Genomic DNA, 27946 nt, shown 5'->3' on the forward strand with positions numbered 1-27946 from the left:
AAACTGTTACAAAAACAATTATTTCATTAGGATAATGGGGGTTGGAGCAAGAATTTCATTCTCACAATAAGTTGTGTTTCCTGTTGCCATTTTGATAATACACGCTCACTTTATACATATTAACATAGAGTTCTAAAGCTCCATGTCACTGAGCATTCAGTGTTTCCTTCTGTGTAACTTCAGCACAGTATATTTTTTTTCTTTTCAAAAAAAGATTTTATTTATTTATTTATTCATGAGAGACACACAGAGAGAGAGGCAGAGACATAAGCAGAGAAGCAGGCTCTCTGTGGGGAGCCCAGTGTAGGACTTGATCCCAGGACCCCTGGATCACGACCCAAGACAAAGGCAGATGCTGAACCACTGAGCCACCCAGGTGGCCCTAATCCAGTTTCCCTATGACAACATGACCCATCATATCAGGGGAATTTGTACACACCTACCACGTGAGTGTATCTGTTCCCCATGAAGAAGGCGAGCTATAGCAACCTGCTTTCACAGCAGATCGTTTTTCTGTGTAGGGCATCGGAGCTCCAGTGCAACCTCACCCTGACCTACACCCCAAGGTGTCCGGGGAAATCAGGCGCCCCACCTCCAGGTCACTCTGTGCAAACCCGCTCTGCTGGAGAAGCCGTGTCGTGTCAGTGGCTAGGGCCACCAGTGCTGCCCCTGCCCTGAGACCTCAGGATGCCAAGCGACCGCTGAACCCTCATGGACAGCCACCCAACCTCACGAGATGCCAAGAGCCCACAAGGAAGCAGAACCCCAAATGACGTCCATCATGACAAGGCTCTCAGAAGGGAGCGTTCATGCATTTGCTCTCTTCTAGTAACGTCACTGTTCCTGGGATGTGAGCTGCTCCGGGGAAAGGAGCTAAGGATGTATCACTAGGAAAAGATTGGGGGTGTGGGCCAGCACAGGTGGAGGGAAGTTTGGGGCTTCACTGACATGGTCCAGATGGAGCTAGTGTCTGTCGTACTGTTACCTCGTAGCTCTGCACCCCCAGAGAGCAGCATGCAGGACACACGTGTGTGAGGGCCAAGGTGCCTCCCGGACCGGTCCCTGTGTCTGGCTTCCGCAGGCCGCCTGTCCCCCTCAGTAGAGCCTGCGATGCCTGAAGCTTAGACCCGCGTGGAGTCCAGAGCTCTATGCAGGCCAGAGATTTTCTCGAGAGAAAAGCCACCTTTCAATCCTGGTGGGATATTACTCTTTCCCCATTAGACAGGAGCACACGGATCACAGTCATAAAACTGATACAAATAAACTTTCCAGGTGCCCAATGCTCGCCCCCTACCAAGCCCTGACTTCGGGAAGCCCTGAGGAGTGGGCCTGCACCTTAGATTATTCGGGAAGCCCTGAGGAGTGGGCCTGCACCTCCCTACTACACAGGCGAGGACACCAAGGTGCAGAAGGATTGCGTGACGCACACGAGTGGGCACAGCTGGCGCTCAGGGAAGCGAGCCAGGAGTCCAGCCCGCCGCGCAGAGAAGGCATGTGGCTCAGCAAATACCTGATGAGCGAATTGACGAAGGAACCAAGAAAGGAAACGGGATGGACACCCAGTCCCTGCATCTGTGATCCTCTGCTCTCTGCACACCACCAGGCCACCTTCCGTGAGCTTCTCTGCAGCTCCCACACTCTGGGGCAGCGGGCTGTACCAAGTCCATGCCAGGGGGAGCTGGGATTAAGCTTTCTACTATCACCTCTTTGCTCTGCAGATGTGAAATTTAGGTCTTGAAATTCCAAGAAGGAAAATAATGGCATTTTGTTTCATTGGCTCTTTAAAATATGCTCTGTTCCAAAAGGTTGAATCTATAAACATTACTGGAAATGTGGGAATGGATGCCAGGAATTCCTAAGCCTCATGTCTGCCTGGGCCTGGATACGGCTGCTGCTCCTGTAGATTATGGGTTGAGAAATATTGCTATTGGACACTTGTTGGAAATTTTAAGCCCCTTGAAAATATGACTCCATTAGGAGAATCTTGTCAAGAGACATAGAGGCAGCATTTGAATTTTTCTATCGATCCCCTCCGCCCTTTGTGGCATGGCCAGAAGCCCTAGCACTGAACACTTTCAATATTTTTCTGTTTCTCCAACTTCTAGTTGGATTAATCTCTAGAGTATCTCAAAATTTCCTAAAGTTGCCCTCCCATGAAATAGACCATAGGATTAAAGAGGCCAACAGAAAAGACATTTCCAGTCTAGATTTTAATGCTTCCAGTAATGAACTGGAGATTATGTGCACCTCAGATATAGGAGGGATAACATAAAGCATATTTGACTAGCAAATCAAGTGTTCCTGCGAAAAGGCTGATGAATGAACTGTCTGTGAGGTTCTTGCTTAACCTGTTCTCTTTCCTGACAATCAGGAAAGATCTTGAACCTGCAGCAGACATTTCAAAAGGTATGCTAAGAGACTGCAGGATAATGATTCCCTGTATATCTCTCTTAGTCTCCTTGGACAGAAACAATGAGGATGACGCTAAGAATAGCTCCAATGTCACAAACACGGCAAGGCAAGCATCAAGAACCCAGTTGGGATGGTAACTTAGCGAAGCTGCTTCTTCTTCTTCTTTTTTTTTTTTTTTTTAAGATTTTATTTATTTATTCATGAGAGACACACACAGAGAGAGAGGCAGAGACACAGGCAGAGGGAGAAGCAGGCTCCATGCAGGGAGCTCGATGTGGGACTCGATCCTGGGACCCCAGGATCATGCCCTGAGCCAAACACAGATTCTCAACCACTGAGCCACCCAGGTGTCTCTCTCTCTCTCTCTCTCTCTCTCTCTCTTTTTTTTTTTTTTTTTAAGATTTTATTTATTTATTCATTCATGGGAGACACAGAGAGAGGCAGAGCCACAGGCAGAGGGAGCAGCAGGCTCCACGCAGGGAGCCCGATGTGCAAAGGCTTCTTGCTCTCTCCAAAAAACCTGGCTGAACCTAAAACGAACTGACCAAGACTTCCTTGAATTAACTTGAGGTGCTAATTACACCATTTGATTTTATCCACATTACACGATCCAAAAGAAATGATCGCTTATGTTACATATGTCTATATGGAAAAGTGCACTGGGTTGGGAGAAGGAAAAGAAAGATGTGCCCAAGGATGTGAAAGCCCAAGCAGCAAAAGACGGCGGTATTCTTGTTTTTATGGATCGGCACATTCAAGGTCACCATTTGGAGCTCACATATAGGAGTTCTCGTGTTTGTGGAAAGGTTTGGGACGCCAAAGTCCACTGTTTACGCCACCAAGCTCCTGTGAAATTAATGCAATTCGTGTTTTCTTGGAGAAGAGGAGCTATTAAATGCAGCTAACCTCGAGGCTCCTGAAATGCCTTGGGCATGTCTAAGGTCTCTGACCACATGAGAAATTATTTTAATTTTCACTTTATGTGTTTTAGAAAATAAATACTAAGAAAAAACTTAGCCCTTTGACCGGGTATGATTTTTTTTTAAAGGGATATTTGCATCACAGCAGATGTAAGTGTACAACGAAGAGGCTGGCTGAGATTCTCGTAGCTAGCGGGCTCCGTGCACCTCGTGCACCTCGTAAGAGCACATGCACAACAGGAGGTCAGTAACTGCTTACTGCCTGGGAGATGGCCGTGAAGGAGCCCTCCACGCCCAGCCCCATGGCCCTCGCCACGGCAGCACCATGTAGCTTCATGCATCGACTCAGAGGTGGCAAAGGGCGTGATAAGACTTACATAGGGAGCCACGCAGCTGAGGGCTGGAAGGGAGCAGCCTCAGTTAAGACACAATGTTCCTAAATTGCCTGCTTTTGGCTGACAGATGCTCCCAGTTGGCTGGTGTGCAAGTCTGTAACTTGCAAAGCAGGGCTGGAAAGATGGTCTTGCTTGCCAAAGCCAAAGCAAGTAGGAAGCTAACAGACAGAGCTAAGAGATTCGGTGCATTTTGTTGGTTGATTTTAATCCCCCTGCCTGCTTTGGGACATCACCCCGGGCCCAGAAAGGCTGTTTGATTATTTTCACTGTGTCTATCCATCTGAATAGCGTAGGTCTCAGTTATAGAGTAAAAATCCTATCTCCTCCTCAACAGCACCCTTTCAATTCACTTGTACACAGAACCTTTTTTGGCTTTATCAATTAGACACCAGATGCCTTCAGATGATTGGGTTTCAAAATGTGGTCCCTGGATCAGCAGCAGCAGCATCTGAGAACTTGGTAGAAATGTAAATTCTCGGGCACCGCTCTAGACCTACCGAATCAGAAACTCTGGAAGTGGTCCAGGAAGTTCTCCAGGTGATTCTGTGCACACTGAAGTCTGAGAAGCAGCACTGTCTTCGACCAAACCAATCAGGTAGGCCGTGATCGTTAGAGCTGGTGGGAGGTGCGAGTGTGGGGGTGGGTGGGGAGAGAGACCCAGTGAAGAGCAGCGACCCCTCAACAGCCAGCCATCTGCACAAAACTGAGGTGCTTTCATATCTGAAGCCCAAATGAGGTGCGATTTACAAGATGGAAAGGCACCCCAGGAGAACGTGGTTAAGTTTGTAAGAGCTTTGTGGTCTTTAGAAGGGGGCTGACAAGGCAGGAAAAACACCCTGCAAGGGGGCCAAGATGTGAGCCAGAGGAGCTGTTGTTTCTCTCCCAGCATGGCTCGATTTCATACACAAGTCCCCTGAGGATGCACAAAACTTCATCATTCTAGAGACACGGAGAGAATGGGAATGGAGGTGGGCCCCAGGGAGGGGAAGAATGGGCTGCAGCAGGCCCATTCTGGAGTTCAGCAGGGGAAGGTGCTCCACTGCTGAGGATCATGAGGCTTGGATAGTTCCTTACAAGTCACTAGTTCAACCACCATGAGATAATGGCTGGACCACCGTCACCCCCACCGCCAACATCGTCATCAGGCCTCGGCTGACCGAGTAGCCTCTTGCATGCCCAGTTCCGTGCCGGGTATCCTATGTATGTTATTTCGAGTCCTCCCTACAGCCCTGCCAGCCTGTTGGTATTACATCAGTGTGTGAATGAGAAGATGAAGCTCAGAGAGGGTAAGCAGCAGGTCCAATGTTAGATGGGTAACAGGGACTCAAACGAGATCCTCATCTTTATCTGATATTTGACAACATCCCTCCACAGTATTTCTGCCTGGTTATTTCCACCCACCTTTAACTGGATACCTCCAGGGACAAGGTGCTCCTTACATCCCAACTCATCTTTGGGCTTCTAGAATGCTCTTTTGTTTACTGAAGCCAAAATCTACCACCTGGCAGTAGAATTCACTGACTTGTCTTAAAGCTGGACCATTTTATGTCTGGTGATTCCAAAGGACGTGTCCAACCCCGATCCGCAAGGATGACTCTCTGAATACCAATATAGAGTTCCAGAAGTCTTTACTTCCTCCAGCTAAAAACCCTGGGTTTCTTTTTTACCAGTCTCCACTTTCAGTTCTAGAAAGGCAGAGAGGCTCTCATTTGGAAGGCCTGAAGATCTGTATTCATAAAAACATCCATACCTCACAGAAGGCTGAGGTGTTATCCTTAACGTTCCTAATGACTCTTTGAGCTACATACAGTGTTTATGCAACTGCAGTCAAGGACAGAGATCAAAACCCCAACATTAAAAAAATAATATAAACAAACAAACAAACAAACAAACCCAACATTCCTCAGCCATGCCAGCCAGCAAGACAGGTTACCGAGTAACTGAATCTCAGGGCTGAAGGGGACCCTCTTTGGAGGTTCACAATAAGCCATCTCCAGAGAATGAGTCGTGTGCTATCAACTGGCTGTACTTTTAGAAATGTCAACCAAGGGCCTCATGGTTTTGGGTTCTGGATCACAACATGCAGGTGGTAAAGCAACTTGAGAATCATGTAGAGACTACTCAAAGGAATCCCTGGACCTTGCTGTGATCAAGAGAGAGGTCACCAGCGTCATCTGTCAGAGGTGGGACTCTTACCCGGCGGCACCCTGGTCTGGGACCTTAAGGAAATCCAAGCTCTCCGGAGTCTGTGATACTCGGTCTGAACCGGTGGACTGCTGTCGTGGCAAGGGCGGGCGGGCCATGGAGGTGTACAGACTTTTCTGATTTAACCTCTGGTTTCCAGGAGCATGAGGATGTGGCACAAACTGGTTTTTGATGACTCCATTCTGATGGTGTCCTAGAGAGAGGAAAAGGGGAGAAAACAACTCTTGAATGTTCTGAGCTGCCAAAAGGCTCTCCAAATTCCTTCCAGCTTTCAGCCAAGAGCAAGCCACTTAGCTTCTCTGGGCCCCTGTTTTCCCATCTGAAGATACAGAGGGCCCGATTGCAACTGTACGGTGAGGAACAGAGCTAATACACTGCGGGCGGCCTAGCAAGTGACTGGAACAGAGCAGACACTCACACGTGCTTGTTGAATCTGACATTAGAATCACCAGATGTTCAGGGTTTCAGAGCCCACATGCAAGGAAAGGTAAGCTTGCAATGAGTTGGCAGGCGCATTCTTAGATCTAAGAAAAATTATGAGGTTATGATTCAGGAGGGCTGGCAGGCAGCTGTTTAAACAGTTAGACATCATTTCAAGGGGTCAGCCTTAGGTGTCCTCTGCAGGAGCCCGCTGTGGGAGGTAGAGGGAGCACTCCACACAGGCAAGGGGAAATGTGGTCACTGGCTGGATCAATCAGCAGAGGGCAAGTTCTCTTCGCCAAACAACTGTTCCTAGTCAGGATCACATTATCTGGTAAGTAATGGAATATGGCGATGGGCTCCAAACCACAGGCCCTGGCTGAATGGGGCATTATCATTCCATTGTGTGTATGATCTCTTCTCCTCCCTTATCTCTTCTCCCACCGGCAGATCTGGGCAAGAATGCAGGAGAACAAGACCCCCCGAGGCACATTTGGGTGAACCTACCATAAAATCGCTTCCAGTGGAATTAAGAAAACACTCTTTGGTACAGATGGGACAATCCCTCCTTTATAAGAGGGAGTAGTTGGTCAGTTTTGGCTCTGCCTCCATTAGCTCTGTTGACCTTGAGCAAGATATGGGACCCTCGGGTGTGTCAGTTGCATGAAGGAAACGAGGAGTGTGGTGAGCACCTACTTGCTGCCAGGGTTGCCAAGGAGAAGGCCATACCAGAGAGGGTGAGCCCTAGGGCTGCAATAGTGGAAGTGGGAAGTTCATGGATGGGCCACTCCATGCTGCTCAGGACCCACTCACCCTTCATAAGTTCAGAAATTAATAATAAGCACTTAGAAACATTCAGGGCAGCTTCATAGACATTTTTCATGTCTTTTGAATCCAGCAAGAAATTTGGGCTTTTATATCTTGAATGCTTTTAAAATTCCATTCTTTGAGTAATTTTTATTACTTGCAAAATTATGGTTTGTGATGGGTTGAAAAAGAAAGAAATAAATTAAGAAATGAAAGAGAGAGAGGAAAGAAAAAGAACAACCAACCAACCTTGTTCCTTCACCACAAATAGTGTGAGAAAGGCTGATATAAGGGATTTGGGTCCAACTGCCTCATTTTATTGATGGAGAAACGGTCACGTAGAGAGGCTGGGAGCAGAGCTCAAGGTCAGGTATTTGGTCTAAGGCAACTTTGGCCAACCTAGCTGAGGCAAACGAGCTTTCCAGGTGGTCTGGCCAGGATCTTGCACAGGGGAGGGGTAGGGGGCCAGCACATCAGTAGTAACACAATCCTACAGTGGTTCTGTTAGGTTCCTTTGTGCTTGGATTTTCTTCAAGGGCGAGAGCAGAGGGGAGGAGAGAGAGCTCGGCCAGGCAGCATGGGGACTCCAAGAGAGATGAGAATTACTTTCTTACTTCTAGGCATGGGCGCTCATATTTTAGCACGCCAACGGTGAGATTCCAGAGCAGGAGACAAAAGAAATGCTTTTCACTGCTTACTTCAGGATTCCCTGGTCTGGGATGATTTGTGTTAAGTGTAGTCCTAAGATAACCCTCTCAGACCTAGACTCCTAAACTTATGACCACGAAATATTCTGGGGGCAGTTTCTTATTGGCTGAATTTTGTGAGCGATGGAAAAACATTTTGTGAATTTTGAGAGCGCTCTTAAAGCACTAAATGGATTTTTACAGGCCAAAAGGCTCGCCTTTACTCAGGCTTGGATTTGACTGACCCGCATGCTATATTTTTATCATAAAAAATGTGAAATATGAAACGTAAGGTCTAAAAGAATGTTTGTATCAATTTTGTAATTCTTTTAATTACTTTAGTTTTTGGAGCTGTTGTCCTAGAGCCGATCTGACTGAAAGTAAAAGTTTTCTACTTGTTCATTAAGGAATTAACTAGTTGCAAAATATCACTGATATTTGGCTGGAGCAGAGTGGTGGTGTCAGGGTTATAGCTGGCAAACTCCTGGCTCTGCAAAGGATGCATCCTACAGCCGAAAAGCTGACAACATTCTGGTTGCCAGGGACAAGGAGCACCTTTTTCTCTTACTGATGTAAGAAGCCTCTCCTAAGGGAGTAATACTGCTAGGTAATGAAATCCAGATCGTTAACTCAGTCACAGTTCAGTCTCACTAGCTCATCCTTCTGCATTTCGGAGTCCCAAGCAGGGCCATTGTGTTGGTAGAGGTACATCTGGCACTGATGGCTCTTGGCTGGCTGATATGTGTGCATTCACTTGCTTATGGGTTTCTTCCCAAATACATTTTGCAAGTCATGGGTTGTGATTAGTGGTCCTGTTCTACGGCATATGCTTGGTTTACCTGGAGGCGGGGGGGCAGCTCTCATTGGGTAGTTGGCATTTTGCGTCCCACTGGGATAACCTCTGTTTTGAATTGTGTTCCTTCTGGTAGGACCTGAAATAAACAAGTGAGGCAGAGTTAAAATCAGTACCACAGGTTGGTTTTATGGCTTCTGATGGGCTTTTTTTTGCTGATAGGAAACTTCTGAGAAGTGTGGAATCAGGTTCCAGCAGGATCTGCAGGAGGTTCCAGTGGAGGAGGGATATTTGGAGGAAGTACTGTCGTGGTGGCTATTGGATGGGAGGGGCTGGAAAATATGTCCAAAGACCCGTGGTTTTGAATTATTAGAGGATGGCTTTAAAAAGAGATATTAACAATCTTACAAAAGCGTTTCTATCTTTGCAGGCTTTTGGAAGAGATACAGGGGGCATTTTAATGTTTGCACTTGTGTTCTTCACACAGCACAGAAGCTGCGCACATGTGTGACGTGGGTGCTGTGCATCACAGTCAGTGGCATGAAGCACATTTCAGCACTCACTGCACCTCTGCTTAGGTCAAGAGCCTTTCATGCGAGAGCTTGCATTTTGCAGTCTCCCGATTAAACAAAGGCTGCAAGCAGACTGTGCCCTTGACACAGACATGAGGAGTTAGAAAACAAGCTGGTGCTACACAGAACATCGCTGTGGGCCAGAATTAGGGCTGGGACGGCAGGAACTCTGCGAGGCGGATGACGTCGCTGCAGACACATACATACTGGCAAAGGAAACAGATGACTAAAGCCTCAGGTAGGACATGAAGGAGGGTAGGATTAATCCAGCTGGAAGAGGGGTGCAGAGGGAATTCCTTGTAAAGAGAAGGGCTGAGGAATTAAGAGCAGAAAGTGACAATGTGTGAATCCCACAAAACGAAGGAGGTGGGTCTGGGGGCCCGGGGGTCTAGGGGCAAGAGAAAGCAGCCTGATGGGGGTTTCCCACTCAGCAGCGAGTCTCCTTCCCCCGCATGAAGATATAACAAAACACCGTATTAGACAACATTCCGTTCTGGGGCCTCCTGCACATTGTTCACACACACCCTGCTGGTTATCCCTGCTCTGAGCCCAGTGGACTGCTTCTCACTTGGGCCACGAGGCCTCTGCCTTCCAGTTGGGTTGGGCCAGCGGGAGGTACTGGCAGGAGACCCGAGTGGGAGAGGACAGAGGGGTTGGGGTATCTCTTCCACCTGCTTCCCGCCTGTGTTTCAGCTCCACTCTTTCCTCCCTCCGCCCCTTGAGGCTTAGGGGTAATAATGGGGTCCTGCTGTTCTTTGTTGCTAGTTACCTAACCCAGCCCCCTCTATACTTAAAAGGCTCTTCCAAACACTGCCCTCTGTTTTCGGCAAGTACCAGTGGATACGGATACGCAGACTTACACCAACATTTTCGGAGTGGCCGTTTGTGTGTGTTGTGTTAATGAGCTGTAGTATCTGCCAGCGTGTACCTTCACGGATAGATTTCATAAAGGCCTGTTTTATACCTAGCACACTTTTCTCTCACCATATATATAAAGTCTTTTTTTTTTTAAGATTTTTAAAAATTTATTTATTCATGAGAGAGAGAGAGAGAGAGGCAGAGACACAGGCAGAGGGAGAAGCAGGGTCCATGCAGGGAGCCTGATGCGGAATTTGATCCCCAGTCTCCAGGATTAAGCCCTGGGCGGAAGGCAGGCGCTAAACTGCTGAGCCCCCCGGGGATCCCTCTCTCACCATATACATGGCAAAGGTTTATAAGGATACCTACAGTTTCCAAAAACACAGCATATATGATTACGCTGTGCATTATAAATTTAATTTTACAAATGCCACTAATAAATAGAAAAGGAATCAAAGGTTCTTTGAAATAGAAAGGAATTAGAGCAGGGGAGGGGAGGGGTCCCTAGCGCTCACTCTCCGGTGTGGGTGGGAGCCACTGGCTTCCTGGCACAGTCACGCAGTGAAACCAGGCAGAGGGTTGGTGAGCGTGGTCAGTTTCTTTTCATCGATAGAAAAGATAAGGTTTGGGCAGCCCCAGTGGCCCAGCAGTTTAGCGCCGCCTTCAGCCCAAGGCCTGATCCTGGAGACCTGGGATCGAGTCCCACGTCGGGCTCCCTGCATGGAGCCTGCTTCTCCTTCTGCCTGTGCCTCTGCCTCTCTCTCTGTGTGTCTCTCATGAATAAATAAACAAAATCTTTAAAAAATAATAAAAGAAAAAAAAGAAAAGATAAGGTTTGCCTTGCTGACAAGATCCGACTGGCATGGATGGGCTGGAACTCTGAAGCCGACCGACGGAAATATTTCAAACACAACAAATTCTGTAATGCCAGGGATCCTATAAGGAACTATCCAGTCATTCAGAGAGGCGTAACCTGCCCATTTGCCTCGGTGTTAGGTCAGTTGGAAATGCTTCTGTGGGGGGCTGAGCCCCGCGCGGGGAAGCGCTGGTGGTCCACCCCACCGATCCGCCACCCGCCACCCAGTGATCCGGGCACCCACCACCCACGGTGAGCGCCGGTGAGCAGGGCGGGGAGGGCCGGGCAGGGAGAGCCGGAAGCCAAGCAGCCGGCGGCCGCGGGGCCCGGGAACACTTACGGGAGTTCTTGGGCAGCCCCGGTCCGATGCTGACCTGCAGCACCTTGTTACTGGGCTTGAGGATGGCCAGGTCACCGAAGCCTTGGTGGAACTGCACTTGCCGGGAGCCCCCGGCACTCCAGGGACCCCAGTTCTCCTTTTTCAACTTGAGTTCAAGCCTGCGACAGGGACATTTGTTGGTAACGGGCAGGAGGGCACCAGGGAGGAACTGGTGCTCGCCCACCCCAGCACGGACCTCTGCTGCCGGCAAGTGTGCTGTAGAAGGTGGCCGGCCCGGGGCCTGGGAGCTGACATGGGGCCCTGGGAGGGGGACAACATCCATGGCCTTGGCACAGCGGCATGGTGAGCCCCTGACCAGGGGCAGGAGCCTCTGGGCCCGGCCCCTGAGAGGAGCCGGCTGGCGAGGGAGGACCCCCAAGACAGGTGCCAGTGTCATTCTACCAGGTGACCTCAGAAGCACCTGCCCAGGGGACAGAAGGAAGGGGACACTTTCCAGGCCACACCTACTGTGGAGTGTCCTGTGTCTCTCTGATTTCACACAGTCTGTGTTTGTAGAGAATTGAGAGAAGCCAGACATGAGATAGCCCGCATCTCCCCGGCATAGAAAGTGGTTATTATTTAATTAAATTCTGTTCAACACTAGCAACCAAAATCCACATAGAAGGGAAGGTTACTCACAGCTCCAAAACTACCCAGCCAGTTTTTATTGGTCATACTGCCTATATGCCTACATGACACAATTCCATATTCTGCTCTTCTGACTTATTTTCTTAGGCCGTAAGACCAAAAAAAAATCTTCATTTTAAGTAGCTGTCCATATGACTTCACAGAAATGCAGAAGTGGCCTTTCAAGGTCTGTAACAGCCATCATGACTATCTTCTGCAGGCCCTGGGACTGTCTGGGGGTAAGTGGAGGCAGGCAGGGCTGGGCTTCTCTGAAGCCACTGCAGCCAGTCAGATCCCTGCCACCTCACAGGCCTCCCCTCCTGTCTGAACCCTCCTGTCCGAAACCCAGCAGAGGGATCAAGTTTGACTTGGAATTTTGGGCCTTAGGTCCCCACTTACGTGTTGCTAAATTTCAGAGGTAGTTGTTTCTGGGTTTTTTCCTCATAACGCTTTGCTAAGAGGCTCAAGAATTCAGTTTTGAAGACGGACTCAAGCAAACTGTCATACTCTTGCTCATGAAGAATGAAAATGTCATCCTGCATAGTACTGAAAAGAGATTGGGAAGACTTAATGAAAGTTGCACTTCTATATTCCATTTTTCACATCCTGTGAGATACTACTACATTTCTACAGTCTTTCTATAAGTGATCATCTTTAAAACAAAACACAACAACAATGTATTACGGTAATAAAATAGCCGGAATCCATTTATAACCCACCAAAAGCATAGTCAAAATAAATCTCCCACGTGACTTTTTAAAATCGGGAATTTAAGGATAATTTAGTCCATATTAAAAAAATAACTCACTTTTCAAATTCAACTTCTACATTCTTAAGACCCTAAAAATCCAAACATTACAAATAGAATGTGGCTGGAAATGAACGATCCCACCTAAGTGCCAAGTTAGTAGAATTTACAATATAGTTGTAGCTGTTATAATATATGCTAACTTGAAGAATTGCAGCTCACTTATCAACAGGGAAGCCACCATCCTGGGCTTTGTATGTACTTATTAGAAATCTTTGGGTATTCAGGCCTCTGCTTAAACTGTGTGCCACATGCTGCTGAAAGTGCAAACACAGAAAATTGGCTACAGAGATGTTGTACAAGGCAGGTGGACCAACAGAAAGCAAGCAGAAGCTTCACCGTCAGGCTAATGAACTTCTCGGGGCAGGGAAAGAACACAGCGTTGCGGAAACTGTGTGTTTGGCTAGGGTAGGGCTGGTGACAAACTTGGGCCTGGAGGGAAGGGCATGTGAGGAGCTGCAAGAACAATGGAAGAGGCTAAGGCAAACCCAGTTCTGGGGGAAATGCCTCGTGGAACAGTAGAGGGGACTGATTAGACTCAGTTCCATGTCCAGGACCAGCTAGACTTCATGGAAACAACACACATATAATTGAGGCTTCTTATTCCCTATGTGATGTACAGCTCAGTTGAAGGAGGTAACCGATCCCAAAGGTTTCATAATATACACACTTACAACTATCTCCAAGCACCACCGTCAAATATGGACGACAACCCTCTGAAGAATGACATTTCATTAGGGATGGTGTTTTTCCAGGTATGAAAAGCAAAGTAAACCTGCTTCAATGAGTTGGCCACAGTAACATTTTAATCCTCCCAAGTGCAGGAAATGCCAACAGCATGGCTTTTTTTTTTTTTTAAGATTTTATTTATTTATTCATGAGAGACACACAGAGAGAGGCAGAGACAGGCAGAGGGAGAAGCAGGAATCTGATGTGGGACTCAATCCCAGGACCCCCGGAACATGACCTGAGCCAAAGGCGTCTGACGTTCAATCACTGAGCCTCCCAGGTGCCCCACGAGTTTGTTTTCAAACTTCCCTACATCACGACTAGTTTTCTGTATACTCTTGTTATAGTTGGGATATAGGTTTTTCTGTCACAATGAAGACGCTGGCAACTGGTGGTTTAAACAACACTGAGTTTTTATCTCTTGTTACTCCATAGCATGTGTAAAAGCAATTCAGGGCCGACATGACCATGCTACACTGGCTGGGAGCCAGGCATCCATGGCGTCCTTTTACACATGTGACCAGGAAGTTGTACAAGTCACTTCTGCTCACACCCCATTGGCCAGTGTCCTGTCCCATGGTTACTCCTACCTTGCAAGGAAGCCTGGGAAATGCAGTCTTTGGGCAAGCCATCAGCTCTTTGCATGGAAAGGACACAGTTGGTCCTGTAGGACAACTCAGTCTCTACTACACCTCCTTGTTCATAACCTTTTCCAAATTAGGAATTGGAATATTTTCTTAAAAGTCCAAGAAGGTACCTCAGAGGGTATAGCCACAAAGCTATTATCAGCTTCCTATTTCTAGGCAGATGAAAACTCTGGAACTGTCTCAATCACTTCAATTGTAGTACGTCAGAACTCTGAACAAAGGTACTTACATAAAAGATATTTGGAATTAATGAAATAAAATCCGAGCATCCCGGCATCCTAACCCAGGGGTAAGAAGACTGTTGCATGACGAAGAGAGTGCATGCAACAGGGAGAGAGTAAAACAAGAAGCCCCACTTTTCGGTGTGTGGAGTGAGGAACGAAACTCTTGTTTTAGTTGCTCGATGCAGAGTGCTCTGGGGCAGGTCTGGATGTGTCTGTTTGTCTGGCTGTACTTGAGACGGGACAGTGCTTATCCAACAGGGCTGAATGAACCCAACACGAGTAACCTTCAGTAGTTTAATGTACTGAGATTTATTAGGAGTTTCATTACCATAAAGAAGAGAAGCAAGCAGGCCAAATCTTTAGGGTCAATTATCAGCAGGAGTCTGGAAATGAGAAAGTGTCTGGACACTTTGACTTCAACCATCAAATTCAAAATCCCCTCCCCTCTGGTGACCCAGGCACGGGAGTCAGTGAAACCGTCTTCAGCCAGGCCTCTTTCCTCAGCCCACGCTCCAGGGTCTGAACACAAAGCTTTTACATTTATTTATTCTAAAAACTCAGACTTATCTTTGGACCTCACCCCTGTCTTATTCATATGCTCAAGCTACAATTCCTTACAGATGTTTGATGTAGTACCCCGTGTTGAAAGATTCTTTACTAGTCCTTGGGTTTGGCTCTCCACTCAAATTTTATCCCCTCATCTTTGTGGCTTATTGTTGTACTGCTGACAACACTAGAAAAATCTTGTTTCACTCCCTTAACCAATGTCTTTTTCACAAAAAGGTTAGTTACAAAATACTGAGTAAAGACTTAGTCTTTTTTTTTTCTCCTTAAGCTGAAAGGGCAATTTCTTAGGCCATCCCTGCCTTTATTTAAACCTTTTCAAAATGTTTTCCTAATTATGAAATATGCTCCTGTTAGCAAACTGGAAAGGACAGTGGTGGTTAAAGAAGAAAATAAACCTTACCCAGAAGTCTACCATTCAGAGAAACCAGGGGCACCAGTTTGGGTCCTACTTGATTTCTCTGAGAGTGTAGACATGTGCTGTGCCAGGTCTAAATAAGGGCCTCCTTGGGAAGGAGGTGAGAAGGCTCATTCCCACCTGTATCCTGTGTGCCACATGTCTACTTAGGTGTCTGCTCCCCTTTCCAGAATGAGAGGGAGGTCCCTGTGGCGGTGACTATGTTCTGAGTCACCTTCAAACCTCAGAGCTGAACAGAAAGCAGGTGGTCAGTCCAAAAATGTTGGGCTTGCAGGTTCCCAAAGCTCAAAGGTCCCTTCAGGTAAAGATTTCAGTAACGCTTCAGGACAGCCAAGTAGTAGTGAAGTAGGCTGTTCTTACTGCCAAGTTTAGGCAATTAGGCAGTGAAACATTCTGGGCAGGTAGGAGACTGGATGGTACCAATCTCATGACCTACAATGCGAGAGCAAAGAACACAGGCTCTCTCACCTATGGCCACTGCTCCCGCAAACTGAGTTTCTCAAACAAGAGTGAAGCTAGCTCACTACTTGGTTAAGAAGCAGCTTTTGAAGGATCTTTCAAAAACTAATGGTCATCAGCCTTCGTGAGCAGACTCTCCAAGCCCCAGAAATCCAACATCTCAACTACTTGTTGGTATGCCATCTCCTGATATTCTTGCCAACTCCCCCATAAAGGCAGAAATGCAGGCATGGGTGTTTCATTGAAGTTGCATTCAGATAGGATTTTTCCTTTTCAAATTATTCTAGAGCTCCTTTGAGAAACTGTAGTCTTCCTATCTCCCTGAGCTGTTGGGCCTATCCTATACTTTTATTGTTAACTAAATTTTTAAGAAAAAGTTCAACGACAATTGAAAAGATTTTATTTATTTGAGAGAGAGAGAAAGTGTGTGTGTGTGTGTGTGTGAAAGAGAGAGAGAGAGAGAGCACGAGCAAGGGGAAGAGCAGAGGGAGAGAGAGAGAAGCAGACACCCACTAAGCAGGGAACTCAACTCAGGACTTGATCCCAGGACTCTGGGATCATGACCTGAGCCAAAAGCAGCAACTTAACCCACTGAGCCACCTAGATACCCCGAAATTTCAATGATAATTTGGTTAGATATATTTCAATCTATTTTTTATAAAGGTAGAAACTTCTAAAACTATGTCTACCAGGAGGATTAGGAAAAACTTTTACTACGGAAAATCTCAAATATTTTTTACGAGTAGAACAGCAGAATGAACCTCCACTCGTCGGGAGGTTTCAACAATTATCAATCTACAGACAATCATATTTGTCTATACTCCTACTACCCCATTTCCACACACAAACTCGGTTATGTAAGAGCAAAGTATAAATATTATTTCATCCTTAGATGTTTTTTATTGTGTATCAAAGAAAGGCAAAGCCTCTTTATTTTATTTATTTTTTTAAAGCCTCTTTATTTTTTTTTAAGATTTTATTTTTAAGTAATCTCTACACCCAACGTGGGACTCAAACATACAACCCCAAGATCAAGAGTAGCATGCTCTACCAACTGAGCCAGTCAGGTGCCCCAGACAAAGCCTCTTTCGACAAAAATAACCACCATACCATGATCACACCTAAAGAAAGCAGCACTAAATCCTTCGTATTAAAATAGTCATGCTCTCATTTCCCAAAATGTCAGTTGGTTGTTTTCACATGGTTGGTTGGTGTGATTGGGAGCTGTGAGCCCATTCAGTTTTCACAGTGGTTGTAAGAGTTAGAGGTGGTCCAGAAGCCCGAGCTTGCAGGCACTGTGATGGTCTTCACTAGAAGAAGCCATTGGATGATCATTCCAGCCAGTAGTCAAGCACTAAGCCTCAGTTTTCAGCAAACATATACACGATACAACTTTTTCCCTGAATTACCAGACAAATATTAGAATCCTTCTCTATGCCAGTACTGAAATATTTTGAGAAGACACACACACACACACACACACATTTGGTGGTCTGGTACCACAATCAATTTCTACTCTGGGTTTGATTCTGCGCATACCATCACCCATCTGGTTACATTCCTCACTTGGTTTAGATTACTGGCCTAACCCAGTGGATGAAGGAAACGAGGGAGCGGCATTAAATTCTGTGAGTGTGAGGCTCAGTAACTATAACATGCACAGATCACAAGTTACAATGACTCAGGCTCTTTTCTTTCCAGAGAGAGCCAGAACAACTTTTAGCCTAAGTACCTCCTTTAATTACATCGTCTCGTAAGAAAGGCCATAAGGGAGCAAATGTCCAGACCATGAATACTCAAGAGGAAGCAAGAGGAAGGTGGTTTTGCCAAGAGACACTGTATCCCCAGAGGCTGTGAGAGAAGACAAGACAAAAGGAAAAGATTTGAGTGGGGATATCCCACACCTTGATAAATCGCAAGGACTAGACAAAAAAGATGGCATCAGAGTGGCTGATACAAATGCAGACATAGGATTATTTATGATCAAGCACTGCTTGAGTGGTCTGAAGGTTATGCACAGGCCTGGGCATTAATAACACGGGAAGAATAATAACCACTCTCAGAGCAATGAGCACATATGCCCGGGAGCTACGATTCCCTGGCGCTCAGCCACAGCTTCCTGTCAAGAGCGCGCAGCATGTTTCGGCTAACCCCGCTTAGCTCAGGTGTAGCTGGTCCCCATGCAAGAAAAAAGGAAGCTTTCGGTTGGGTTCCTGGGAACAAAAAGGGCAGCCTCAGAGCCCGGCTAGCCAAGAAGTGTGGCCAGCACCTGCCCAGCTCAGGTTGTGACCCAGCTGGTGAGCTGAATGCTCAGGAAGACTTCCTGAAACCACCTGACTCAGAAAGCAGGAGGCAACCAATTCCCAACTTCCTATAGATTATCAAAGATTAGCTGAGGTTCAGCTTTTTTTCCCAAAAGCCGTGGGGGTTCAAAATCAGGGGGGTTCAAGACCAAAAGGAAGAGAAAGAGAGAAAGGAAAAAAAAATCTAGATCATAGACACATGTAACAAGCAAACACAAACCTTTTGGTGTCTGATGTCTAAAGTGGGTTCTTAAAACAAACATGAAACGTGACAGGGCCTAGAGCTCTTCCTTGAAATCCGGGGCATTGAGGCCCATCTGAGGTGAGGCTACGAAAAGGCTGCGGATGGACTCATCTGCTTGCAAGTTTTACCACATCCTCAGCTGAAATGTTTTAAACACTTAACCTCACAGCACCACCTGGCCCTTTATCAGGAAAACTGGGAACAGAGAGAATCAGAAACCACAGGGACACAGGCAAGAATGGACACAACTCACAATCTGTTTTGGATTAGACACTGGAGCCAGGATTCCCGGCCTGGTAGGTCGGACGCCTGAGCACACAAAACCCTGGCTTTTTCCTGAGAGCAGCAGTTTTGTCTTCCATGTGGAATAAGAGTTGAGAGGTGTTCCAATTCCAGAAAGACATGTTCATAAGCGACCAGAACATCACTAGCTACCTTTGAGACAACGGCGGCCCGCAGCTTGCCCCGATAGAAGCAACAATCTCCTCAGAAGGATCCAGGGATGCAACTAACTCAGCGGGAAGCTACTGAGCTCAACAGGGCCTTTCTTCCTCTTTCCTCAGCCTTCTGTGGACTGGGAGGATTTCCTCTCATCAGAGGGAAATTAGTCTGGAAGATCTGAGCATGGGAGGATTTAGGAAGTCTCCTCACACATACAAGCCCCTCTGCCAAAAGAAAGCCAGAGTGTTGACAGGAAGAGGCAGGGCCGCTGCCTGTGAACTTGGGGTTGAAGGGAGCATTTGGCAATGACTCCAGGGCTACAAATTATGGGGACCATTTGTACTCTCTCCATGCACGAATAGGCCAAAAGGAACTTAAGGCGTCCAAAGAAACCTCCCTCTCAGCACAATCCATGGTCACCGCAAACTAAAAAGCAATACTGATGAGCGAATAGCTACCTCTGCTTGGGCCTTTGCTAGTGAAATGGGTCAGGTCTTCGACATGGGTGAGGTGGGCTTGGGGGTCAGGACTGTGGGACAGGACAGGACCCCAGTCAGAGCCGGTATACTCAGTTTCAAACAGCAGGTTTCCCCCTCACACTTTATGAGAATAAGGGATCCCAGCACCCCCTTGACTAGTGGAGCTGGCCAGGAGGCCACTGCTTGGAATCTCACTCCTGAGACCTATGAAGGTCTATGAAGCGGAAGCTTGGTTCTCTTCACCATGATTTTGACAACTGGGGAAGCCAGCCAGGCCTTTATCCAGCCTGTGTTTGGAAGGGCGGACGGTGACGACGAGGAGAGTCAGGCAGCCCCGCCTCCGACACTTGCCACGCACCTGAGGGACACAGACAAGATTCTCTCCATCTCGATTTTCCGCTTCAGCACCTCCTTCACCAGGCCTTTGTCTGGGCCCTGTTTGACCTTCTCTCGTCCAATTAAGTACAAGCACTTTGGAGTAAGAAGCAAGTCTCGCTTTACACCCTGTAAGGAGAGGGGCTGTAAGAAGGTGCATAGACGTGTCAAAGTGCAACTGTCTCCACGGTGCGCCGTACCCAGTGTGTACCTTGAACCTCCTGTCATACTTGGTCACCGTGTCTGCAAAATCGATCTTCTCCCTCTTCCCCACAAACTGCTGGAGTTCCGGGTGCTCTTCCATCCCGATATAATCTCCAATGAAGTTCCTGTTAATACTGTTTCTCCTTCTCTCCTTCTTGTTCAACAGGAGGTCTGAGGCTAGGATAACCGGAAGGATAGAGAAGACGGGAAGGTCAGGTACCCCAAAAAGAGGAGGGAAAGTATGTGGGAATACACAGAGAAACGCATGCAAGCTTTTTAACGTGTGACATTATATGCAGAGTAAGGTGAACTGTCACTTCATCCACGCTCAAAATTATTCTCGAGATTTGTTAAATGCATGAAACAAAAACAACCAAAATACCTTCTTCTCTCATTTGCACGTATTTCTTCCGGGCCACAAACTTTCTCCATGATTTCTGTATCACCCGAGCATACCCATCATACTTCCTCTCTCTCATTTCTTCTAGAAGAAATAGCTGTGAATATAAAGAAGGCAAATGTGAGCCAATACCTAAGACCCGGACATCATTTTCTTTGGTTATTTCAAGACATTCAGTTTTTAGTCAAAGACATAACATGGGAAGCAGCTTCTCAGACTCATGAACAAAAGTGAAAACATGATTCCTGGGGCATATTGTTTATAATCACTAGAACGTCCTTATCTCTCTGTTTTCTTCCTTTAATAAAAAACATAATGGGAAATAGCTGTATCTGAGCGTCAGTTGGACCCTGATAATGTCTGCCCTGCCTTGCTCATAATCTGTGCAAATCAAATGAATGATTCACCATTTATCCACTGGTTCCCTGCCTCGATCCCAAGAGGATATTAGCTAGCTAGATGAAACGAGTTGGAGGAGGCTGTTGTTTACTGCTGCGTGTCGCCTCTTAACAGGGTTTCCAGCTTCTGTAGGAGCAGAGCTTGTGCTGCTGTGGAAAGAGGGCTGCCCTACTTTCAGTTCCATAAAACCATAGACGTCCTGCTGCACAGATTCTCCAAGGACTCATTGGGCCAGAGGATAATAACCAGAGCAATTGGAGCTGGACTTAAGATGTGCGATTAACAGACGTGGGTTCACCAAGAGGGACTCAGACTGTTTTGTTTAAGGGTCCATATCAGACACTGTCAGGTCTTGAGACCCAGGCCATTTTGATAGTCCTGACTGCTCCGCCCAACTCAATGGAGCTCTGAAAGAATGAAGATGATAGCAAATAGCGGTCACGTGCCAAGTGCCCGCAATGGCTCAAGAATCATTCTAGAATACATTATTTCATTCAGCACATCAGCAACACACAGGCCACATATTCCTGTTATCTCCATTTCACAGATGAGAAGATTGGAACTAGGGTTGGGTGGGTCCAGAAAGTGAACTAAGGTCTTCCAGGCCCTGCCAGGCTCTTCTCACTTTGACACACAAATCTTTCTCGGTCAATCTGCATTTGATCAACTCATGAAACGGTGGGAAACTTTCTCATCCACCTAGGAAGTGGTTTTCGCGACTGTCTAGGAAACAAAATAAAATGTACCAATAAAAACAAGTAAAGATGACAAGTCAGTGCAGAAATGTTTCAGAAGTAAACAAGTGAATTTGGTTTGAAGGCAGCCAGGCATGATCTGTTGTCTCTGTTTATCTGGGTCTGTACTCAGAAGCCACATCTGTCCCTTCCTGTCACTCAACTCCTGCTTCTCACAGCCCCAGCTGTGCAAAAACATCTCAAACTCAAAAGGGAAGGGGCTGCTTCATTCTGCAGCCTTCAGTGCCATACACAACAGGCGCAAGGAGTGTATTTCTAAAACCAAGAGGAATACATGGTTTCACATTTGGACAGAATGTTTCAAATCTCAGCCCTGTGGTTGCCTGTTTGAAGAATATTCGTTGGTCTTTCTTATCTTTTGTGTTGGGTTTCTGAGTAAGCCTTGTTTTCCTCGTTCCCAGAACTATTTTGGGAGTGTCACAGAAAATACACTTGTGACTCAGAAAGCAGGAGGCAACCAATTCCCAACTTCCTATAGATTATCAAAGATTAGCTGAGGTTCAGCTTTTTTTCCCAAAAGCCGTGGGGGTTCAAAATCAGGGGGGTTCAAGACCAAAAGGAAGAGAAAGAGAGAAAGGAAAAAAAAATCTAGATCATAGACACATGTAACAAGCAAACACAAACCTTTTGGTGTCTGATGTCTAAAGTGGGTTCTTAAAACAAATAGGTTATTTTGTGTAGTCAGCACATTTACCATAAAAGTCAAGACAAAGTCACAATGTAGATTTTTTAAAAGCCAGTTTTTGTAAAAGTATTTGCAGTGTCAGTGCTCGATGTGGACGGAGAAATGATGGGGGAGGGGAGAGAGTGTATGTGAAGGCGCGTGCACGTGTTTACATGCGTGCATGTGTAAAAAGATGGGGAAAAGGAAAATCAAGTGATGGTAATAAAACATTTGGGAGGAAGACAAGGAAAAGCAAAACCCAAAATAAACCTTGGTTTTGGAAGTAAAACCCCACAGCTCAACTAAATCAGAAAAAAAAAAAAAAGTATGAAAAATATTGAGGCTGTTCTAATTATATGTGAAAATCAGGCAAGACAAAAAAGTAAAAACGGGTATAAAACAACAGAGGAGTTCTGCATTGTACTGATAAATCACTCCATCCCATTTTAGAAAGAACAGGAACTGCTCTGTGGGTTGCTTAATGGTGTATGACACAACATTTTCATTTTATATTTGGAAATGAAATTGCTGTGAAGCTACAAATAACTCCAAGTGGAAAATGCTACCACAAACTTTTCATAAACGGGTTCTATTGATGTGTGCCACTTATTTATTTAATAATTTTTATGGTTCTTAAAGCCATTCAGTGACAGCCATTAACAGTTGTAGGTCTCAGGCTGATCCTCGGAGGCAGAACAGTGGCCGAGGGGCCCATTCTAGAGGAGAGAACTCACTGCAAGACCAGGATTTGCCTCAAGTTCAAGTGTTTCCACTATCACCCACGCTGTCAGTTCTCATGTTATTTCCCCTTGATCTGATGACTAATTTTGCTAAGTGCACCATAGACTCTTGAAATGGAGTCTTGTGATTGTTCAAGGAACCTCAGAAAATGATGATGCCTAACCTTGGTTAATGCCAGAAGTTTCTCCATCTTAAAAAGTAATGTCTCCATTCCATAGCCCCATAGCCCCATTCATAATGGGGCAGAAGGACTGACAGGTTCTGCTCTAAGGAATTCAACTTAGAAACTGAGAGAAATTTCCTACAGACATTCGTTAGGCTCATAGAGACCCCCCTCCCCATCAGGAAAAGATAAAGAAGTTCCTCCAATTAATCTGTGGAGGTCTAATAAGTTTGTGAATTGTAAAATGTATGTGTGACTCTCTTACTGGGAAATATTTGTGTTCCATGAACCCAGAGATTTCTCCTCCTCCCTCCAAAATTATTTCCAGGTTCCTTCACGGTCTTCAAGATATAGTTCTGAGACTTCCCACCCCGAACTCTGTTCTACCTGCAAGGAGGAAGCCTGTGCCTGTGTGTAAGTGGCCTGTTAGTGTCACCCAAGTGACGATGTGAGGTTACCCAAGCCTTCTTTATGAGACAAAGAAGTCGTTTTAGCTTAGACTCTACTGGACACTATAAATAACTGGAGGCTCCTGCTTTGAGCCACTTTCTGTGCAAGGCTCTGAGTACATAATGGCATATTAAAGGGACAGGAGTCCCTGACCTTGAGAGCATGACCATGTAATGAGAGAGAGACAAGAAGAAAGAAAAGAAAACTATTCTGTGATGACTTCTTTTCATACTCCCTGAGCAATCGGAAGGCCATAAGGAGCAGGGATGTGGGGAGTGACCTACATGGGGGCAGGGGACAGGAACTCAAGGTGGGAAAAGGAAGCCAGACGCATGGGGAACGGGCAGCAGAGGTGCTGCAGGGAGACGGGGAGGCACCCAGGGAGCGAGCGGGGCAGCCGTGCACTCACAGACTCCGGGGCTTTGATGAACACTTTGCTCCTCCCAAGCTGGAACTGGTCGCTGTCCATGTTGACAGGACTGCAGCAAGTGGAGGACACCCTGTTTCTCGTCCCCTCGCCACGAGGGCCAGGTGGCTTTGGTCAGAATGGCATACCTGTGAGGACAACAGGGGAGAGAAGGATCAGACTCACTCTGGACTACCCACCAGAGGCACCTGGAGCTGTCGGGTCCCAGAGATCCGCTCACCTCTGTTCTAGGGCTGAGGGATGGAGCCCGACAGTGGCAAAACCCCACTGGGCCTAGTATTCCCATTTCGGAGCATCCCTCCTCCCTATACCCCGTCCGACTGCTTCCATGTCAACATCCCATGAAAATCTGCTTTTCCTTTCTATCGCCATCTAAAAATAGCACTCCTGAAGGTGGCCAATGACAATCTTTGGGCAAAACCAAACATTCTTTCTCTATAGTGATTTCCCTTGATTTCTTTAGCACGCTTAAGTTAATGCAAAGAGTTTCATAACTCTTTATGAAGAGTTTGTCTCTTATGTTTGTTTAAGATTTTCTTTATTTATTCATGAGAGACACGGAGAGAGAGAGGCAGAGACAAAGGAAGAGGGAGAAGCAGGCTCCCCTGCAGGGAGCCCAGTGTGGGACTCGATCCCAGGACCCCAGGATCACAACCTGAGCTGAAGGCAGATGCTCAACCACTGAGCCACCCAGGCGCCCCAAGCAGCAGTTATTACTAAGCATCAACTTTCACCTTCGGAATTCTGTGTAATTTTGAGTCATGAGGCCCCGGTGATGCAGTCCTTGGCTCTTCTCTCTACATTCTCTCCTGTTCCCTGTGTTCCTGGAAGGACGGCCTCTTCTTCATGCCCACTAAACCTTCCAACTTCACAGCCTTGCCCATGCCCTTCCCTCTACTGGGTGTGCCATTCTGCAAATGCCTCATGTGGCTGGCTCCAGTGCAGGGGGACTGCCCTTCAGTGACACTTCCAGAGGGACATTTTTGGACTACCCAAGCAAAAATTGCTGCCCCTCTTCTATTTTATCTCATAGAAAATAATATTTTTCCTTGAGAGCATATATCATCACTCGTAATTATATTCATATTTGCAGTTACTTAATTTGTGCCTCCTCCATGAGGACGAGAGCTCCACACGTGGATGCCACACCCGAATAGTTCATATTACCCATCTAGCACCTTCCCAATGTCTGGGGCTCAGTGGTAATGAGCAATCGTCCTACATCTATGGGATGCTCTCTCTGCATCGAGTGCTGTTCCTGGAGCTTCAGATGTATGGTCTCATTTTCTCCTTACAGCCACCTGATTAGTTTGGTCTTAGCATTTTGCCGAGTTGGACACAGAGGCAAATAGAGACTCACCTAGGGTTACTTAGCTGGCAACTGTCAGAGCTGAGATTTGAACCCCAGTCTGCTTCTTTAATCATAACACTACATAGGAGCCATGGATTGGCTTACCCGTAAGCATTTCTTTTAAAGACCATATGGTTGGGTGGCTTAGGTCATGGTCCTGGGGTCTGGGGATCGAGTCCCGCATTGGTTCCCCATGGGGAGCCTGCTTCTCCCTCCGCCTATGTCTCTGCCTCTTTCTGTGTCTCTCATGAATAAATAAATAAAATATTTTTTTTTTTAAAAAGACTACACAGTCTACTACACATCTATACTACAAACATTGTAATAACGCAAGAGACTGACCTACGACGGATGGGAAGCACACTAAAGATGTCAAATACAGAAGGTCCCAAAGACTCAAGGTGGCAGGAAGGAGAGGGAGGGAGGAGAAATCAGAGAAGAGTGTAGAAGAGAAATTGGAGGGCAAAGCCTCTGCACAGGCACATCCAGAACACAGTCAATGAATGGGCTCCGGGCCTCTAGAGAAGCCAGGCCCTTTGTTCCCAGAAGCTACTATCAGGATTAGACTGACTTATGGTATCTAAGGAAGAAAAGAGAAGGGAATCTTGGTAAGAAAAGCGGCCATGTCTTCAGGATCCAGAGCTCACTGAGAGGACAGGAACAGGTTATTGCCCTTAGGGTTGGCTGTATGGGACTAAAGTGATTCTAGGGACTCTCTCTGTTCCTCCCAAATATCCACATCTTGCCTGATAATGTCTTTAAATGTCTTGAAGAAGCAAATCCTCCCATTCCTTAATTAGAGATAAAAAGTTTAAAAATGAAAATACCTAGGTGAAGCCACACATCTGCATGAATATATTTCATATGTGGTAAAATGAAGTCAAACAAATGAAGCCACATACCCATGACTGATAGCAGAGCCTTTCTAGATGCCACTCTGGAACCCAGTGAGCAAGCAGGAATGTACTGGGAATCTAAATGGATGAGGGAATGACCCAGCAATTACACTACAGGGTATTTACCCCAAAGACACAGATGTAGTGAAATGACGGGACACCTGCACCCCAACGTTATAGCAGTATTGTCCACAATAGCTAAACTGTGGCAGGAACTGAGATGTCCTTCTACAGATGAAAGGATAAGGAAGATGTAGTCCATTTATACACAATGGAATATTACTTAGCCATCAAAAAGGATGAATACCTACTGTTTACATCAATGTGGATGGAACTGGAGGGTATTACACTGACTGAAATAAGTCAATCGGAGAAAGATAATCATCATATGGTTTCACTTGTATGTGGAATATAAGAAATAGTGAAAGGGACTGTAAGAGAAGAGGGGAAACTGAGTGGGAAGTGGGGAAATTAGAGAGGAAGACGAACCATGGGAGACTCCTAACTCTGGGAGGCAAAGGGTTGCAGAGGGGGTGGAAGGTGGGGGGATGGGGTGACTGGGTGATGGGCACTAAGGAGGGCACTTGATGGGATGAGCACTGGGTGTTATACTGTTATGTTTGCAAACTGAATTTAAATAAAATAAATACAAATAAAAATAAAATAAATGGATGAGGGAGAAAAATTCCTGCAGGCTATGGGAGAGAAAGAAAAACCCAGGCCCCCAAGGTGATAAGTCTCTAAGAGTCCAAAGCTGCCTGGCGCCATCTAATCAAAGTTCTAAAGGGAAGTATCCATATTGTGCAACCGCAAATGGGTAGCTCTTTGCAATTCACATGCTCCCACCCCTATTAAAATAATGCTGCCTTTCTCATTTGATTTTTTTATAGTAAGGAAATTGTTTTGCAGAGACTTTCTCTCCCTTTTCCTGATAGGGCTTCTAACATGTCTGGGCAAGACATGGGGTTTGCATGGCATTTCCAGGGCCCTCTGACTGTGGACCATGGCAGTGGTCACCTAGCTTTCAAGAAGCCTGATGTGCCCTCCTCACTTCCTTTTGTATTTGTTGGAGAGACCAGGGCACAATTCTAGCATAAGGCTCTCCTACTAAGTAAGCATCCCCAGTTTACTCGTCCTTCTCTGGGATACGGGGCTGATAACAGGTGGCACGAGGCCATGGTATGCTGCCTAAGTGGTGCCTGCGATAATTTTGGAGAGCTGAGGATCAGAGCTTACATTCCTCTCATCAAGCATTTTCAGTTTAAGACCAAGCTATGCCAATATTTCATCTCAAGGCCTGTGCACTGGCTGCTCTCTTCGGCTCTGACTGCGGGCTGTTTGTTATCTCAGATGACCAATCAATGTTTCCTCCTCAGAGGAAATGCCACCAGACCCCAGTGACCTCTAGCTGCTGGCACTGGAGTTGAGGATGTTTCCAACATCCAAGGACACCAAAGTCTTGGCAGCTAGTAGGACACCCTTGACACCCCACAGTTTCCTGAACCTTCTTTTCTTTCTTTTCCCTTGTCCAGGATATGGCTTGACTTTCCTCACAAATGTCCCTTTCCCCCTGCCCCTACCATTCTGAGAGGCTGAGTCAAGGTCAAAGGAAGGATGTTTGTGAGGAGTATAAATGGTGCCCTAAGATAAATTTCAGAAAGCTCTTATGTTCCTACCAGATTTTTTTTCTTAAGAATCAGGACCCACATTTGGGCTTATTTTTCCAGCCATGGTAAGGGGCACATGGTACTTAGCTCAAAAAGTTGTTTTCTAAGAATTAGCAGATATTCTCTTATTCCAAGACCCAAAGTGGCTGCCATTTCTAATAGCTTTTTAGCACTTTCTAAAGATAGGAAAGGAGTAGTGGGGGTGGTG

At 46.3% G+C, this 27946-nt stretch overlaps 1 protein-coding gene across 1 annotated transcript in view; it reads right to left on the bottom strand.

Moving 5' to 3' along the window:
• Positions 1-27946, bottom strand: part of MYO1E (myosin IE) — a 198898-nt gene that overhangs the window by 13224 nt on the left and 157728 nt on the right. Inside the window, 9 exon segments of the mRNA XM_025472640.3 lie at positions 5924-6125; positions 8685-8777; positions 11265-11422; positions 12330-12476; positions 19605-19750; positions 19833-20002; positions 20208-20322; positions 23807-23872; positions 23874-23952. Coding sequence (XP_025328425.1) covers positions 5924-6125; positions 8685-8777; positions 11265-11422; positions 12330-12476; positions 19605-19750; positions 19833-20002; positions 20208-20322; positions 23807-23872; positions 23874-23952 — 1176 coding nt within the window.

This window comes from Canis lupus, chromosome 30 (genome assembly GCF_003254725.2).
Source record: "Canis lupus dingo isolate Sandy chromosome 30, ASM325472v2, whole genome shotgun sequence".
Classification (NCBI taxonomy): Eukaryota; Metazoa; Chordata; class Mammalia; order Carnivora; family Canidae; genus Canis; species Canis lupus.